Source organism: Pseudophryne corroboree, chromosome 9 (assembly GCF_028390025.1).
Source record: "Pseudophryne corroboree isolate aPseCor3 chromosome 9, aPseCor3.hap2, whole genome shotgun sequence".
In the NCBI taxonomy this organism is placed as follows: Eukaryota; Metazoa; Chordata; class Amphibia; order Anura; family Myobatrachidae; genus Pseudophryne; species Pseudophryne corroboree.
In genome coordinates, this window is record NC_086452.1 from 454,980,313 (window position 1) to 454,996,397 (window position 16,085).

At 46.1% G+C, this 16,085-nt stretch overlaps 1 protein-coding gene across 2 annotated transcripts in view; it reads right to left on the reverse strand.

Moving 5' to 3' along the window:
* Window positions 1-7,273: 7,273 nt before the first annotated feature.
* The window catches only part of TPRA1 (transmembrane protein adipocyte associated 1), a 38,436-nt gene continuing 29,624 nt past the window's right edge, over window positions 7,274-16,085 (reverse strand). For both annotated transcript variants that reach the window (XM_063941216.1, XM_063941217.1), the window contains exons 9-11: window positions 11,938-12,040; window positions 10,834-10,914; window positions 7,274-9,497 (exon numbers count right to left, since the gene is read on the reverse strand). In XM_063941216.1, the coding sequence (XP_063797286.1) occupies window positions 9,266-9,497; window positions 10,834-10,914; window positions 11,938-12,040 (416 nt within the window). In that variant the 3' untranslated portion in view covers window positions 7,274-9,265. The remainder of the gene's footprint in view (window positions 9,498-10,833; window positions 10,915-11,937; window positions 12,041-16,085) is intronic.

A 16,085-nucleotide genomic window follows, 5' to 3' on the forward strand; every position in this document is an offset into this window, starting at 1 on the left:
AGATCCCACGGTGCCACTGGAGGCACAATTGGGGGCTGTATATGTAGTACACCCTTGACAAAAGTTTGTACTTCAGGCACTGAAGCCAATTCTTTCTGGAAGAAGATTGATAAGGCCGAAATTTGAACTTTAATAGACCCCAATTTTAGGCCCATAGACAATCCTGCCTGCAGGAAATGTAGGAATCGACCCAATTGAAATTCTTCCGTTGGGGCTTTCTTGGCTTCACACCACGCAACATATTTTCTCCAAATGCGGTGATAATGTTGTGCGGTCACTTCCTTCCTAGCTTTAATCAAGGTAGGAATAACTTCCTCTGGAATGCCCTTTTCTTTTAGAATCCGGCGTTCAACCGCCATGCCGTCAAACGCAGTCGCGGTAAGTCTTGGAACATACAAGGTCCCTGCTGAAGCAGATCCCTTCTTAGAGGTAGAGGCCACGGATCTTCCGTGAGCATCTCTTGAAGTTCCGGGTACCAAGTTCTTCTTGGCCAATCCGGAGCCACTAGTATTGTTCTTACTCCCCTTTTCCGTATAATTCTCAGTACCTTTGGTATGAGAGGCAGAGGAGGGAACACATACACTGACTGGTACACCCACGGTGTTACCAGAGCGTCCACAGCTATTGCCTGAGGGTCTCTTGACCTGGCGCAATATCTGTCCAGTTTTTTGTTGAGGCGAGACGCCATCATGTCCACCTTTGGTTTTTCCCAATGGTTCACAATCATGTGGAAAACTTCCGGATGAAGTCCCCACTCTCCCGGGTGAAGGTCGTGTCTGCTGAGGAAGTCTGCTTCCCAGTTGTCCACTCCCGGGATGAACACTGCTGACAGTGCTATGACATGATTTTCCGCCCAGCGAAGAATCCTTGCAGCTTCTGTCATTGCTCTTCTGCTTCTCGTGCCGCCTTGTCTGTTTACGTGGGCGACTGCCGTGATGTTGTCCGACTGGATCAACACCGGCTGACCCTGAAGCAGCGGTTTCGCCAGGCTTAGAGCATTGTAGATCGCTCTTAGCTCCAGTATATTTATGTGAAGAGACGTCTCCAGGTTTGACCATACACCCTGGAAGTTTCTTCCCTGTGTGACTGCTCCCCAGCCTCGTAGGCTGGCATCCGTAGTCACCAGGACCCAGTCCTGTATGCCGAACCTGCGGCCCTCTAACAGATGGGCACTCTGCAACCACCACAGGAGAGACAACCTTGTTCTTGGTGACAGTGTTATCCGCTGATGCATGTGCAGATGCGATCCGGACCATTTGTCCAGCAGATCCCACTGAAATATTCGTGCGTGGAATCTGCCGAATGGAATTGCTTCGTAAGAAGCCACCATCTTTCCCAGGACTCTTGTGCATTGATGTACTGACACATTTCCTGGTTTTAGGAGGTTCCTGACAAGTTCGGATAACTCCCTTGCTTTCTCCTCCGGGAGAAACACCTTTTTCTGAACAGTGTCCAGAATCATTCCCAGGAACAGCAGACGTGTTGTCGGTGTCAATTGAGATTTTGGAAGATTCAGAATCCACCCGTGTTGTTGAAGCACTACTTGGGTTAGTGCTACCCCGACTTCCAGCTGTTCTCTGGACCTTGCCCTTATCAGGAGATCGTCCAAGTAAGGGATAATTAATACGCCTTTTCTTCGAGAAGAACCATCATTTCGGTCATTACCTTGGTAAAGACCCGAGGTGCCGTGGACAAACCAAACGGCAGCGTTTTAAAATGATAATGACAGTCTTGTATCACGAACCTGAGATACCCTTGGTGTGAGGGGTAAATTGGGACATGCAGATAAGCATCTTTTATGTCCAGGGACACCATGAAGTCCCCTTCTTCCAGATTCGCTATCACTGCTCTTAGTGACTCCATCTTGAACTTGAATTTCTGTATGTACAGGTTCAAGGATTTCAGATTTAGAATAGGTCTTACCGAACCGTCCGGCTTCGGTACCACAAATAGTGTGGAATAATACCCTTTTCCCTGTTGTAGGAGGGGTACCTTGATTATCACCTGCTGAGAATACAGCTTGTGAATGGCTTCCAATACCGTCGCCCTTTCTAAGGGAGACGTTGGTAAAGCAGACTTTAGGAACCGGCGAGGGGGAGACCTTTCGAATTCCAACATGTAACCCTGAGATACTATCTGCAGGATCCACGGGTCCACCTGTGAGCGAGCCCACTGATTGCTGAAAATCTTTAGTCGACCCCCCACCGCTCCTGAGTCCGCTAGTAAAGCCCCAGCGTCATGCTGATGGCTTTGTAGAACCCGGGGCGGGCTTCTGTTCCTGGGCAGGGGCTGCTTGCTGCCCTCTCTTACCCTTTCCTCTGCCTCGGGGCAGATAAGACTGTCCTTTTGCCCGCTTGTTTTTATAGGAGCGAAAGGACTGCGGCTGAAAAGACGGTGTCTTTTTCTGTTGGGAGGGGGTCTGAGGTAAAAAAGTGGATTTGCCGGCAGTTGCCGTGGCCACCAGATCCGATAGACCGACCCCAAATAATTCCTCTCCTTTATATGGCAATACTTCCATATGCCTTTTGGAATCCGCATCACCTGACCACTGTCACGTCCATAAACTTCTTCTGGCAGATATGGACATCGCATTTACTCTCGATGCCAGAGTGCAAATATCCCTCTGAGCATCTCGCATATAAAGAAACGCATCCTTTAATTGCTCTAAAGTCAATAAAATACTGTCCCTATCCAGGGTATCAATATTTTCAGTCAGGGAATCCAACCACACTACCCCAGCACTGCACATCCAGGCTGAGGCTATTGCTGGTCGGAGTATAACACCAGTATGTGTGTAAATACTCTTCAGTGTAGTTTCCAGCCTCCTATCTGCTGGATCCTTGAGGGCGGCCGTATCAGGAGACGGCAACGCCACTTGTTTTGATAAACGTGTGAGCGCTTTATCCACCCTAAGGGGTGTTTCCCAGCGCGCCCTAACCTCTGGTGGGAAAGGGTATAATGCCAATAACTTCTTTGAAATTAGCAGTTTTCTATCGGGGTTAACCCACGCTTCATCACACACGTCATTCAATTCCTCTGATTATGGAAAAGCTACAGGTAGTTTTTTCACCCCCCACATAATACCCCTTTTTGAGGTACCTGCAGTATCAGAGATCTGCAAAGCCTCCTTCATTGCCGTGATCATATAACGTGTGGCCCTATTGGAAAATACGTTTGTTTCTTCACCGTCGACACTAGATTCATCTGTGTCGGTACCTGTGTCGACTGACTGAGGTAAGGGACGTTTTACAGCCCCTGACGGTGTCTGAGACGCCTGAGCAGGTACCAACTGGTTTTCCGGCCGTCTCATTTCGTCAACTGACTTTTGTAATGTACTAACATTATCACGTAATTCCATAATTAAGGCCATCCATTCCGGTGTCGACTCCCTAGGGGGTGACATCACCATTACCGGCAATTGCTCCGCCTCCATACCAACATCGTCCTCATACATGTCGACACACACGTACCGACACACAGCAGACACACAGGGAATGCTCTTATCGAAGACAGGACCCCACTAGCCCTTTGGGGAGACAGAGGGAGAGTTTGCCAGCACACACCAAAAAGCGCTATAAAATGTATATAAACAACCCTAAAAGGTGTTGTTTCTGTTATATGCGCTTTAAAATATATAAATATCGCCAAAATATGCCCCCCTTCTCTTTGTTACCCTGTTTCTGTAGTGCAGTGCAGGGGAGAGTCCTGGGAGCCTTCCTCACAGCGGAGCTGAGCAGGAAAATGGCGCTGTGTGCTGAGGAGAATAAGCCCCGCCCCCTTTTCGGCGGGCTTTTCTCCCGGGTTTTGAGATATCTGGCCTGGGTTAAATACATACATATAGCCTCAATGGCTATATGTGATGTATTCCTTTGCCATAAAAGGTATTAAATATTGCTGCCCAGGGCGCCCCCAGCAGCGCCCTGCACCCTCCGTGACCGTTCAGTGTGAAGTGTGTAGCAACAATGGCGCACAGCTGCAGTGCTGTGCGCTACCTTCATGAAGACTGAAGAGCCTTCTGCCGCCTGTTTCCGGACCCTCGATCTTCAGCATCTGTAAGGGGGATCGGCGGCGCGGCTCCGGGACGAACCCCAGGGTGACCTGTGTTCCGACTCCCTCTGGAGCTATGTCCAGTAGCCTAAGACTCCAATCCATCCTGCACGCAGGTGAGTTGAAAATCTCTCCCCTAAGTCCCTCGATGCAGTGAGCCTGTTGCCAGCAGGACTCACTGAAAATAAAAAACCTAAAAACTTTTTCTAAGCAGCTCTTTAGGAGAGCCACCTAGATTGCACCCTGCTCGGACGGGCACAAAAACCTAACTGAGGCTTGGAGGAGGGTCATAGGGGGAGGAGCCAGTACACACCATGTGATCCTAAAAGCTTGCTTTTGTGCCCTGTCTCCTGCGGAGCCGCTATTCCCCATGGTCCTGACGGAGTCCCCAGCATCCACTAGGACGTTAGAGAAACATTGTAGCACTGCGTATACAGGTTCAGAGACTCAGTTGCACACAGATATACGTTTGCTATATCGCATTAATCAGCTCAGTCTTCTCGTGCGTCCTAGTGCGTTGCGATGCATTTTTCATCAGAAAGAAAAAAAGAAAAAGAAAAAAAAAAGACGCCTGATTCTCTCGCTAGAAGATTCTCACCTAAAAAAAACACCATAAAGTGAGCATACAAGACCTCATAGCCACCCGTTAAAGCTAATTTCTGCACAATTACACGGATCATCCGTCCGAGCAGGAGGTCATGCCGCCAACTATTTTTCCAGCCATCACATCAGCAAATTCAGTCCCCTTCCCATGGAAATCACCATTCACATAGCAAGACAGTACTTTATCTCTGGTATCAATATGTTTTACAATTAGCAAATGCGTCACTGTGTACTTTCACCCCCACGGGGAGTAGCGTATCTTGCTAAGAGCTCCGTCTGTAGCCTGAGTCAGGATGAGAGATCTCCAGGTGAGACACGTCCGATGTGCAAGGCTCTTACAGAGACACAGTGACTTTCATACACAAATCAATCGTAAGGAAACTTTATTTTATTTTTATTTTATTTTTTAAACTATGCTGGTCTACAGTATTTTGATTAGTTTTTAGGCATGTAACACTAAAATATAGCTGCTATCTCTGGCGTAGGCTCCGGAAAGGTGGCAGCGAATGCCACTCATGGGATTCTACGTAGCAGAAGGTCCTCTTTGCATCTAATTGGTATTCTGGGCAAGCCAATCAGAGGTCTGCGCATTATCTAAGTAAGAGGACTACGTTCACTGAGCAAAAACAGTCTGTACTTTTTCAACATTGGGGTTACCCGTGATCAACGGGGAAGGGGAACCTGTTATCCATATATCTGCTACAGATCTATAAAGTACACAGGCCTTCAGGACATTTAAATAATATTACTCTGAGGAATGGAGTATGGTTCATCAAAAGCATTTTTTATTTTTTACAACCATAAAAATATATTATTTACATTTCTTAAAGGTATACACACACAAGTCATTTCTCTGCAATTCCTCCCATCTTCTTCTGGAAAAGAAATGCACCTGGATTTCAGACACTGAATGAGCCAGGAATGTTGAACGAACAAAAACATGATAAAAAATAAAGACATGATATTCATTCCATAATAATTGCATAATTTATACACAAGTTGCTTTAGAAGTCTGAGTGAAGGACCACTGAACCTAAAACGCACGTTGAATAATCACACGTGTAGATGTCTGGTGATGTTCTCTTATCATCAACTTGGTCTCCAATATTCTCCTTCCATTAATAATGTTACAGGTGAGCACGGAATAATATCATTTGGTCTTAAATACAGGTTGTGTTCATGCCTCCGGGTGCTGCGTGGTTACAACGATACAAAGCCAAATGACAATCTAGCTTCATGGTCATTTAATCAGTCCCCATTTGCTTAGTAAAATAGTTGTTGCTGTAAAGCGATGGACAAGCTGGGACTTGCAGTTCTCCATAAAATAAAACGTCTTTAAATGAAACATCAGTTTTTGCTAAAGACTTATTAAAAGGGACCAGTCACATCTATCCACTGTTACTGCACTTTGAGGCTACTAAGGCCTGAAAAGCCGATTAAATAGCTACATTTCCTAATGGCATGGCATCTGTAATCTCATACGCACTCACTAAGTGTGTTTACACGCGTTTTCCCATTTTCCGCTCACTTCTGTATGATGGAGTGTAAAGGTACACCCTCTATTTAACTGAACGGTCAATTATTTAAAATATCAAAACCTAAAAACTACAAATTTTGTACACTGAAGTAACGGTCACCAACGTGGATGTGAGTGACGCGTTTCACAACTGAAGGTACAACGTATCGGAGATGATCGGTGAAGGAAGATGTATTTGACACGTCCTGCGATGTAGACTGAGAAGCCCTAAGAATTTTATGAACAAGGGCAGAAATAGTGTTATATATACATAGAGCTCAAGCAGCTCTTTGTCTGGATATGGAAACATTAAATTATTCGTTTGCGTTTTACACGAGGTCTTTATAGCAACTTTTGTTTTAGCTTCAGTGGTCCTTTAACAGTGATCAGTCCTTGGAAACCAATACAAAAACACAATTCTCACACAGTAGAAATCACATATTTCAGGTGACTGATAAAGAAGAATTTCCGATTTTGCGTCTTTGCCAGCTAATTATTAAAATAAATATTATCCTGCGTCAGAAGATGAGACACAGATTTTTGATACCTCCCTCGTGAGGTACCAGGGATAACACTTTAGTGTTTGCGTGTTAGCTCACCATAAAAATACAGCATTTTAAAAATAGATCCTTCAAATAAGTGCTTTGATTGCCTGCCTTGGCTTTTCAATCTGTAATTTCATTTTGGCATGATATATGCATAAATAAACAAGTCTATATGGTGGGTATGCTGGAGGTAAAGGAAGTTAGGCATGCTACTGGTAAACGTAGAATAATACAGTTAGATATTTGGAGGTCTGGCACTGGAAGATGAAGCATTGGAAGGAAGGGCAGGTGCAGTAACATTGGTCTGCAGCAAGAGGGTGCTGCAGCTCTTAGAATGGAAGGCATATAAACTTGATTCACTGTCAAGCAAGGCCTGCAGACTAAATCCAAATGACTTTAGGACCCAGTACAAATCAATGACATACTGTTACTACATAACAGGCCTTGTCCCCAGATAAAAGCAATCAATTTTGCATTGATATAAGCCAGGCATGTCCAAACTGCGGCCCTCCAGCTGTTGTGAAACTACATATCCCAGCATGCCCTGACATAGTTTTGCTGTCAGAGAATGCTAAAGCTGTGTCAGGGCATGCTGGGATGTGTAGTCTCTCAACAGCTGGAGGGCCGCAGTCTGGACATGCCTGATATAAGCAGTCAGGAAAAGGGAGTTTGCAATAAATCCTAAAGCACACACAGAATTGCAAGACTATACCTTCCAGGGCAGGAACTGTAGCTTGTGATACTGAACCCAAAAAAATATACCCCAATGTCAGCTCCCCTGTGCCAGTGTCCCCCATACTGTAGTCTCCTTCCCTCTCCATTACACCAGTTACTTAGAAAAGGAATGGACAGTCACAAAGGCCTCAGATAACCGAGACTTGGTAGAACTTTTACCAAATCCGTGACGGCAAAGATTTCTGAACAACATCATAATATCGCGGGATATTCAATACTGGACCCCATTAAAAAAAATAATAATAATGATGATGATGATTTAAAGGGAAAGGGCTGTGCGTGCGGGAACTATGGAAAGCCGCGGGCCGCGCACACAGAAATAAACTCTAGGGGCTCATCTTACCCTCTAGTTGGGCATCTTTGTGACAGATCCCAGCAATCGTACAATCTGTGATACACAGATGGAGACTTCAAAACACGTCGCAAGATTGCAATCAAGAAAAAGCATAAAATAAGGACATTACTATACCAATTAAATAATAAAATAAGTGATTCGGCAGTATTGCTACTTCTTTAAGTCAAAATAATTTTCTACTTAATATACAGAAGAAATGTAATTTACGCCCACGAGGCGGTTTGTTGAGTGGATACGGATATGCGGAGTTCTAGCACAGCTATAGTTTTCTCCAGTATGGGATGTTTATCACTGGTCGAGGCGTGCAACAGCGTGGCGTACCCTGAAGGGGGCACCACAGTGTAGGATGTATACAGATAACAGTACTAGCTATTCCTTAAGTGCCTTCTGTGCCCATGTTCTACCCTTCAACGAGACCACCAGCCAATCATAATAAATACTGCAGCGTGGCTGGGGCTTTCCATCTTTTCTAAGACAGCGTACCCACCGAACATTAAGTCGACAGCGATATAGTGGGTGTGGCCAATTCTCAGCCTATGGATTCATTAGGATCTTGTGACATCGCCGCAGCACCGTGTGACTCATACGCCGGTGATGTCACTAGTTCTTAGTCGACAGGTTGCAATCTTGTGAATGTTAGTTCAATCTGCAAACTGGCGATGACGCACGATCCGGCGTTGCTACAGTGACGTTCCTGTAAACAGATGACATAACCAGATAGTAAAGTTCCGGGTGTTCACAGGAATTGCTCTCTCTTTTCTGACCAGTCGAGGAGTGTTACACATTTAAATATTTAACAAGAGCTCCGTGTGATCAATTATTTAGGTTTGCAAGGTGTTCAGAATCTGTGTATTTTAATCTGCATTCTCACTGGTGACTGATTTCAGCTGTGATGTCAGGATATTCATTCCTACAGAGCGGATTCACAGGTCAATCTGAGTTGTACTGGATAGAGCCGGGTACGGGGAGTCCCCTTCCCTGCCGGGGGAACCTGACAATGTTCTCTTGGCAGAAAGCATTTAGCAGCCATGTGAATACTGATGCTGTTATACATGAAACCCAGGTGCGGCCAGGGACAGTAAGGACACAGGGTACATGCAAGGCTCCAGTTAGCCAGCTAATCAGAGCAGAGCACCCATCAATAACAGATCCCCCCCATGTGGGCCTTCTGCCATACAGGGCATTCTGGTAGAACAAGACATGAGCTGCCAGCCCATAAACCCAATTAAGAAGTGCAAGGGCTTAGCAGCATTGTAGAAGACCTCTGGTGTTGTCGGTCTTATTTCCTCTCGAGTTTCTACACAAGAGCTTTGTTCAAAGAAAGAATACTAATGAAGATTTTCTGTAGCACTTTGAGGAACATCCACGTCTTTCTTAGACCAAGATTTGGGAAACTAAAGACAGAAAGTTCAGCGGACCTGAGCCGACACGCGGCCTTATGTGACTCTACTGAGTTGTCGACACTCAGGCGTTTATAGCTTTCCATCGATCACTGTCAATGCTATTGATGCTCCCAATGTGCGGCATTGAGGCAACGTCATCTAGGTACGCCGTGGTGTCGATCTGGGTGTTGGAGTAGATTTCCGTGTCTACACCCTCTTTTCTGGCAACGGCGTAAGAATGCGGGAGGTGCACGTCTGTATCTTCCGGCTCATCCACTTGGGATTTGTAGGAGAAGAGGATCTTGGGCTCAGACCTAGACCAGAAAGATAGAGGTCAGGAGACAGAACAGGAGCGCCTCAGTGGGACTCAATAAAAAGTTAGGTGCATACCCAGCAAAAGATGGAACGTTTCCACCTGGATAAACCATACTGCAATTATAGGGTTGCAAACTATGTTCTTTATTTCTAGAATTTACTATGCAGGGAAATCGCTGCCTTTAGCACACAAACAGGCGTGGATGCACCGGTATCCGGACTCCAGGTCGACAACAAAAAGGTCGACACACCTTAGGTCGACGTCAATTTGTCGACACACCTTAGGTCGACATGGACAAAAGGTCGACGTGGACAAAAGGTCGACATGAGTTTTTCACGATTTTTTCCCCTTTTTTTACCTTTTCATACTTAACGATCCACGTGGACTACGATTGGAACGGTAATCTGTGCCGAGCGAAGCGGTAGCGGAGCGAAGGCACCATGCCCGAAGCATGGCGAGCGAAGCGAGCCATGCGAGGGGACGCGGTGCACTAATTGGGGTTCCCGGTCACTCTACGAAGAAAACGACACCAAAAATACATAAAAAACTCATGTCGACCTTGTTCCTGTCGACCTTTTGTCCATGCCGACCAATTGGCGTCGACATAAGGTGTGTCGACCTTTTTGTTGTCGACCCTGAGTCCCAGACCCGATGCACCTACGCCAAGCTCAGGTGATGGGCCAGATATAATGAAGTCTGAGTCGGCTGGAGCTGCGGGTTCCCGGCCAAACTCGGCTGTTTCGGGGTTTTGTTTTTTTTAAAGCAGCATGATTGCCGCTTGGAGAAAACGCCCGAGATTGGGCCGGGAACCCGCACCTCCAGCCAACTAGGACTTTAATACATCCGGCCTGATGTCTCAGATGTTAGGTTTGCCCCTCCACACCCAGCTCAGCATAGTTTTACCAAGTCAAAATATTCCTCCATGCTTATGGTTTGCTAAACTTTATTTATAGTGAGGGGGAGGGGGCGTGTGTGCGTGTGCGTGTGTGTGTGGGGCGGGTCTTTAAATTTCAATTAATATTTAAATCCATCTACTGAGAGCAACTGAATCTATAGAGACAGTAAATGGACACGCAATCTTCCAACAAACTAGGCGCTGGCTGCCGCGTCTCTACGGTCATGCTGATATTTAACTCTTCGGCTTTCCGTACTTACATCATTTCAATTCAAAAGTTATAATGTGTAGAACACCAATAATCCCCAATTAAACATTCTGCAGTACAATACAACAACATCCTATTTCAGAATAGCCACAAGAGGGCAGCACTCATGAAGAGAATGTTATCCAGCCCAAGGCCCCCCAGGACTTTGCTATTCATTTGTTTTGTACTCACCCGAAGAAGCTTTTCAGGAATGCCACATACATCAGTGGAGCGAACAGGCTGAAGTACAAAAATGTTGTCATATCGACCATGCTATAGAAGAAAGAGAAGAAGTACGTTTATCCAAAATAGCTCTAACCTAGATATTATGAAGACCTCAAGTGACTGTGGAGAGTGGCAAATAGCGTTAAGTTACCAGAACACTTTGTTCCAACAATCTGTATTTTTTGTGCACGTTAAATACACACAGGTGGCACTATGCAATCAGTAGTGCAGAATTAACGGGTTTACACAAGTATATATTTTCTGTCTGAGTTTAATTGGGCTCCGGTTTCCTCCCACCGTCCAAATACATACTGATAGGTGAATTAGCTGCTGACAAAAATGGTGTGGGTTAGAGAATTTAGATTGTAAGCTCTGTGGACAACGGATAAAATACTCTCTGTACAGGGCTGCATATTATGGTGGCACTATATAAAGGACAATAAATAAACACGCAATGCTAACCTACAAACAACTAAGTGACCCTCAAACTTCTGGACATAACTTAAATTTGAACCGGTCGCCTGAACGTGGCAGAAGCAGACATTTTGTGGGTTGAAGGAATACCTGCAGCTACTATGCGGGCTGCAGATGGGTTCCGCCCAAAACACGGATGCCTCCTTTGTGCATAAGTGTCAGGGCCACTTTAAACTGAGGATGCAAGGCAATATTTACTACTGATGGCCGCAGGACTTGGCAGCAGCCGTTAGATTAAGAGGATATTCCAGGATCGGATATAAGCCGCACATGCTCTGTTTGCAGCCCCTCCCCGGAACATACTATTTGGCCAGGTTCTTCCCACAGCAGCCAAATTCTTAGTACGACAAATATTACAACACGGCCGGCGCTCTCCCGCCCATACTTTGTGTGGTTACCATTTTCTTAGACGTTAATTCTATTTTTATGGTTATTTTGTGGAATAAACAGGCGAGATCAGCAGTAGCGATCTGTGTACTCGTCTCTCTAAGTCCGACGGGTTTGTCGCTTCTCACTGCGTAACAAGGTAGCAGGAGGCTGTATTATAAATGAGGGGACGAACAAGGATTTGGAGAGAGTGTGGCTCACCGTACTTACCACAGCCCTTTACTGATATCCGCACACAGCAGGGCACTTCCAATGAGCTGCACCATGTTCAGTACAGCCAGGATTATAGCGTAGATGTAGAAACTCTTCCTAGCTGCAATGGAGACAGGAGAGATCTCAAACAGGTCACATAAATATCCTCACTATGGGGGGAATTCAGACCTGATCGCAGCAGCAAATTTGTTAGCAGTTGGGCAAAACCATGGGGGTCATTCCGAGTTGTTCGCTCGTTAAAAATATTCGCATTGCAGCGATTTTCCGCTTAATGCGCATGCGCAATGTCCGCACTGCGACTGCGCCAAGTAAATTTGCTATGCACTTAGGATTTTTACTCACGGCTTTTTCTTCGTTCTGGCGATCGTAATGTGATTGACAGGAAATGGGTGTTACTGGGCGGAAACAGGCCGTTTTATGGGCGTGTGGGAAAAAAACGCTACCGTTTCCGGAAAAAACGCAGGAGTGGCCTGGAGAAAAGGGGGAGTGTCTGGGCGAACGCTGGGTGTGTTTGTGACGTCAAACCAGGAACGACAAGCACTGAAATGATCGCAGATGCCGAGTAAGTCTGAAGCTACTCAGAAACTGCTACGAGGTGTGTAATCGCAATATTGCGAATACATCGTTCGCAATTTTAAGATGCTAAGATTCACTCCCAGTAGGCGGCGGCTTAGCATGAGCAAATCTGCTAAAATCCGCTTGCGAGCGAACAACTCGGAATGACCCCCCATGTGCACTGCAGGGGGGGCAGATATAACATGTGCAGAGAGAGTTAGATTTGGGTGGGGTATATTGTTTCTGTGCAGGGTAAATACTGGCTGCTTTATTGTTACACTGCAATTCAGATTTCAGTTTTAACACACCCCACCCAAATCTAACTCTCTCTGCACATGTTACATCTGCCCCACCTGCAGTGCACATGGTTTTGCCCAACTGCTAACAAATTTGCTGCTGCGATCAACTCAGAAAATAGGATTTTGGTACTTACCAGGTAAATCCTTTTCTTTGAATCCATAGGGGGCACTGGAGTACTCTTGGGATATGGACGGTGTTAGCAAGGACTGGGCACTGAATATTCAAATTTCAGTAACTCTCCTCCCCTCCATACTCCCAGAATACCTCAGTGTTTTTTCCTGAGGCGAACAGGATAGAGAGGATGAACAATGGAGAATTACCTATAACATTATAACATAATGGACAACAATAAAGTTGACACATAACGTAACTGACAACTAACCAGTTGACACCATAACCGATAAATCGGTGAGAATGTGTTACCATAAGATCCACTGAACTTACCACAACCAGGTAAAACTGCTCTGGGTGGGCGTCCAGTGCCCCCTATGGATTCAAAGAAAAGGATTTACCTGGTAAGTACCAAAATCTTATTTTCTTTTTCATCCACTAGGGGTCACTGGAGTACTCTTGGGACGTACCAAAGCTTCCCCTGTGGGCGGGAGAGCTGTTTGGCACCTGTAACACTAAGCGGCCAAAGCTATATGCTGATGCCGCAAACGTATCAAACTTGTAAAAGCGCACAAACGTGTGCACTGATGACCATGTAGCCGCACGGCAAAGCTGCGTCGTAGAAGCTCCACGACCAGCTGCCCATGAAGTTCCCACAGAACGTGTGGAATGAGCTGTTACTGATGTAGGCGGCTGTAACCTAGCGTGAAGGTAAGCCTGACGTATGGTCAGTTTTATTCATCTGGATAAGGGCTGCTTAGAAGCTGGCCAACCCATCTTGGCAGCATGATAGAGAACAAACAACGTATCCGTCTTACGAACTGTAGACGTTCAGGATACCTAAACGCGTAATGCGCGTACCACATCCAAAGTTCCCGAATTACCTGTTCACACAGGAACTACCATTGTTTGATTGATGTGAAAAAGATGACACTACCCTTGGCAATAAAACGGAATTCATCCGAAGTTCCGCTCTGTCATCATGAAACCCCAAAAACGGTGGCTTGCAAGACAAGGCACCCAAATCTGAAACACGCCTTGCCGAAGCTAAGGCTAGAAGAAAAATTGTTTTCCAAGTGAGAAACTTAATATCCACTTGCTGTAAGGGTTCAAAATATGACAACTGTAAGAAATCTAAAACCAGATTCAAGTCCCATGGCGCTGTAGGTGGAAAGAATGGAGGCTGTACTCGGAGGACACCTTGCAGAAAGGTGTGTACAGACGGCAATAGAGCCAATCGTCTTTGAAAGTAAATTGACAAAGCAGAGACCTGCACCTTTAGTGTAGATAAACGCAGTCCTCCATCTAACCCCGTCTGTAGAAATAACAAAAGACGGGATAACTTGAAAGATGATGTCGGAAAATTCCGAGCTTCACACCAACCTATATAGGCACGCCAAATTCTGTAATAATGAGCTGCCGTAACTGGCTTCCTAGCACGTAACATGGTTGGTATAACCGATTCTGGAATGCCCTCTCTTCTTAAGAGGGCGGTCTCCACAGCCACCCCATCAAACGCAGCCGCGCTAAATCGGGGTAAAGGAACGGACCCTGTTGTAACAAGTCCGGACGTAGTGGGAGCGGCCAAGGATCGTCTGCGAGTAATTCGCGGAGATCCGAGAACCAAGCTCTCCGAGGCCAATGAGGCGCCACTAGTATGACTGTGGCGGACTCTCTTTTGATCCGTTTTAGCAACAGAGGAAGCAGCGGAAACGGTGGAAACAGATACACGAGGCTGAGCATCCACCGCCACTGCCTTTGGATCTCTCGTTCTGAACACATACTGGGGCGTTTGGTGATTGTGGCGAGATGCCATCAGGTCCACCTGAGGGTAACCCCACCCTTCTGGATTTAATGCCCATTTTCCTGGATGAAAATCCCGACGACTGAGATAATCCGCCTCCCAGTTGTCCACTCCCGGAATGAATACTGCCGACAATATCACTTGGTGATGCTCGGGCCAAATGAGGATTCGAGCTACTTCCCGCATTGCCATGTGGCTTCTCGTTCCTCTTTGTTTGTTAATGTACGCGACCGCCGTCGCGTTGTCTGACTGCACCTGGACAGTCTGAGACCGAAGCATGTGCACTACTTGTCGTAGCTCATTGTAAATTACCTGGAGTTCCAGGACATTTATAGATAGCAATCTTTCGTGATCCGCCAAGAGACCCTGCGGTTAGATTGTGTACTTTGAGCCACCAGAGTAGAGATACTCTGGTCCGTGGCGACAACCTCACCCTGTGGTGAATCTGCAGATGCGAGCCCGACCTACGAGCACATCCAGTTGAAAAGGACGCGAGTGAAATCTTCCGACCTGAAGCGCTTCGAAAGCCACCACCATTGTGCCTAAGAGGCGAATGGACAAATGTACCGAGACTGTGCGTGGCTTGAGCACTAATTGTACCAGATGACGAATAATCTGTACCTTCTGTTGTGGTAGGTAAATTCTTTGATTTACCGTATCGAGAATCATACCTAGGAATTGAAGTCGTTGAGACGGAATTAGATGTGATTTCTTGAAGTTGACAATCCAACCGTGCTGAGCTAGTACATTGTACGTTAACAACGCATGTTGGAGGAGCATCTGTTGAGATGGAGCTTTGATGAGCAGATCGTCCAAGTACGGAACTATTATCACTCCCAAGGATCTGAGATGAGCTATCATCACAGACATCACTTTGGTGAATACCCGAGTCACTGACGAGAGGCCAAACGGTAGAGCCTGAAACTGGTAATGGTTCTGCCGTATAGCAAAACGCAAGAACCTCTGATGAGGTGGCCAAATCGGAATGTGTAAGTACGCATCCTTGAGATCCAGCGCAATCCTAAATTCCTGTGGCTCTAAACCTGCAATTACTGACCGCAGAGATTCCAACTTGAATCTGTAGTAAGTGACGTACTGAATGAGATCCTGTAAGTTCAATATTGGCCTGACCGAGCCATCCGGCTTTGGAGCAACAAACAAACTGGAATAATAACCCTGACCTTGTTGGTGTACAGGGACCGGAATCAAAACTGCGGAATCCAGCAGAGACTGAATGGCAATTTGCAGAACCGCCCTCTTGTCGTCCGACACAGGCAGTCCTGTCTTGAAAAACCGCAGTGGCGGGAGACAGTCGAACTGTATTTTGTAACCTTTTTACATTAAATTGCAGATCCACCCATCTGTGGATGTCTGG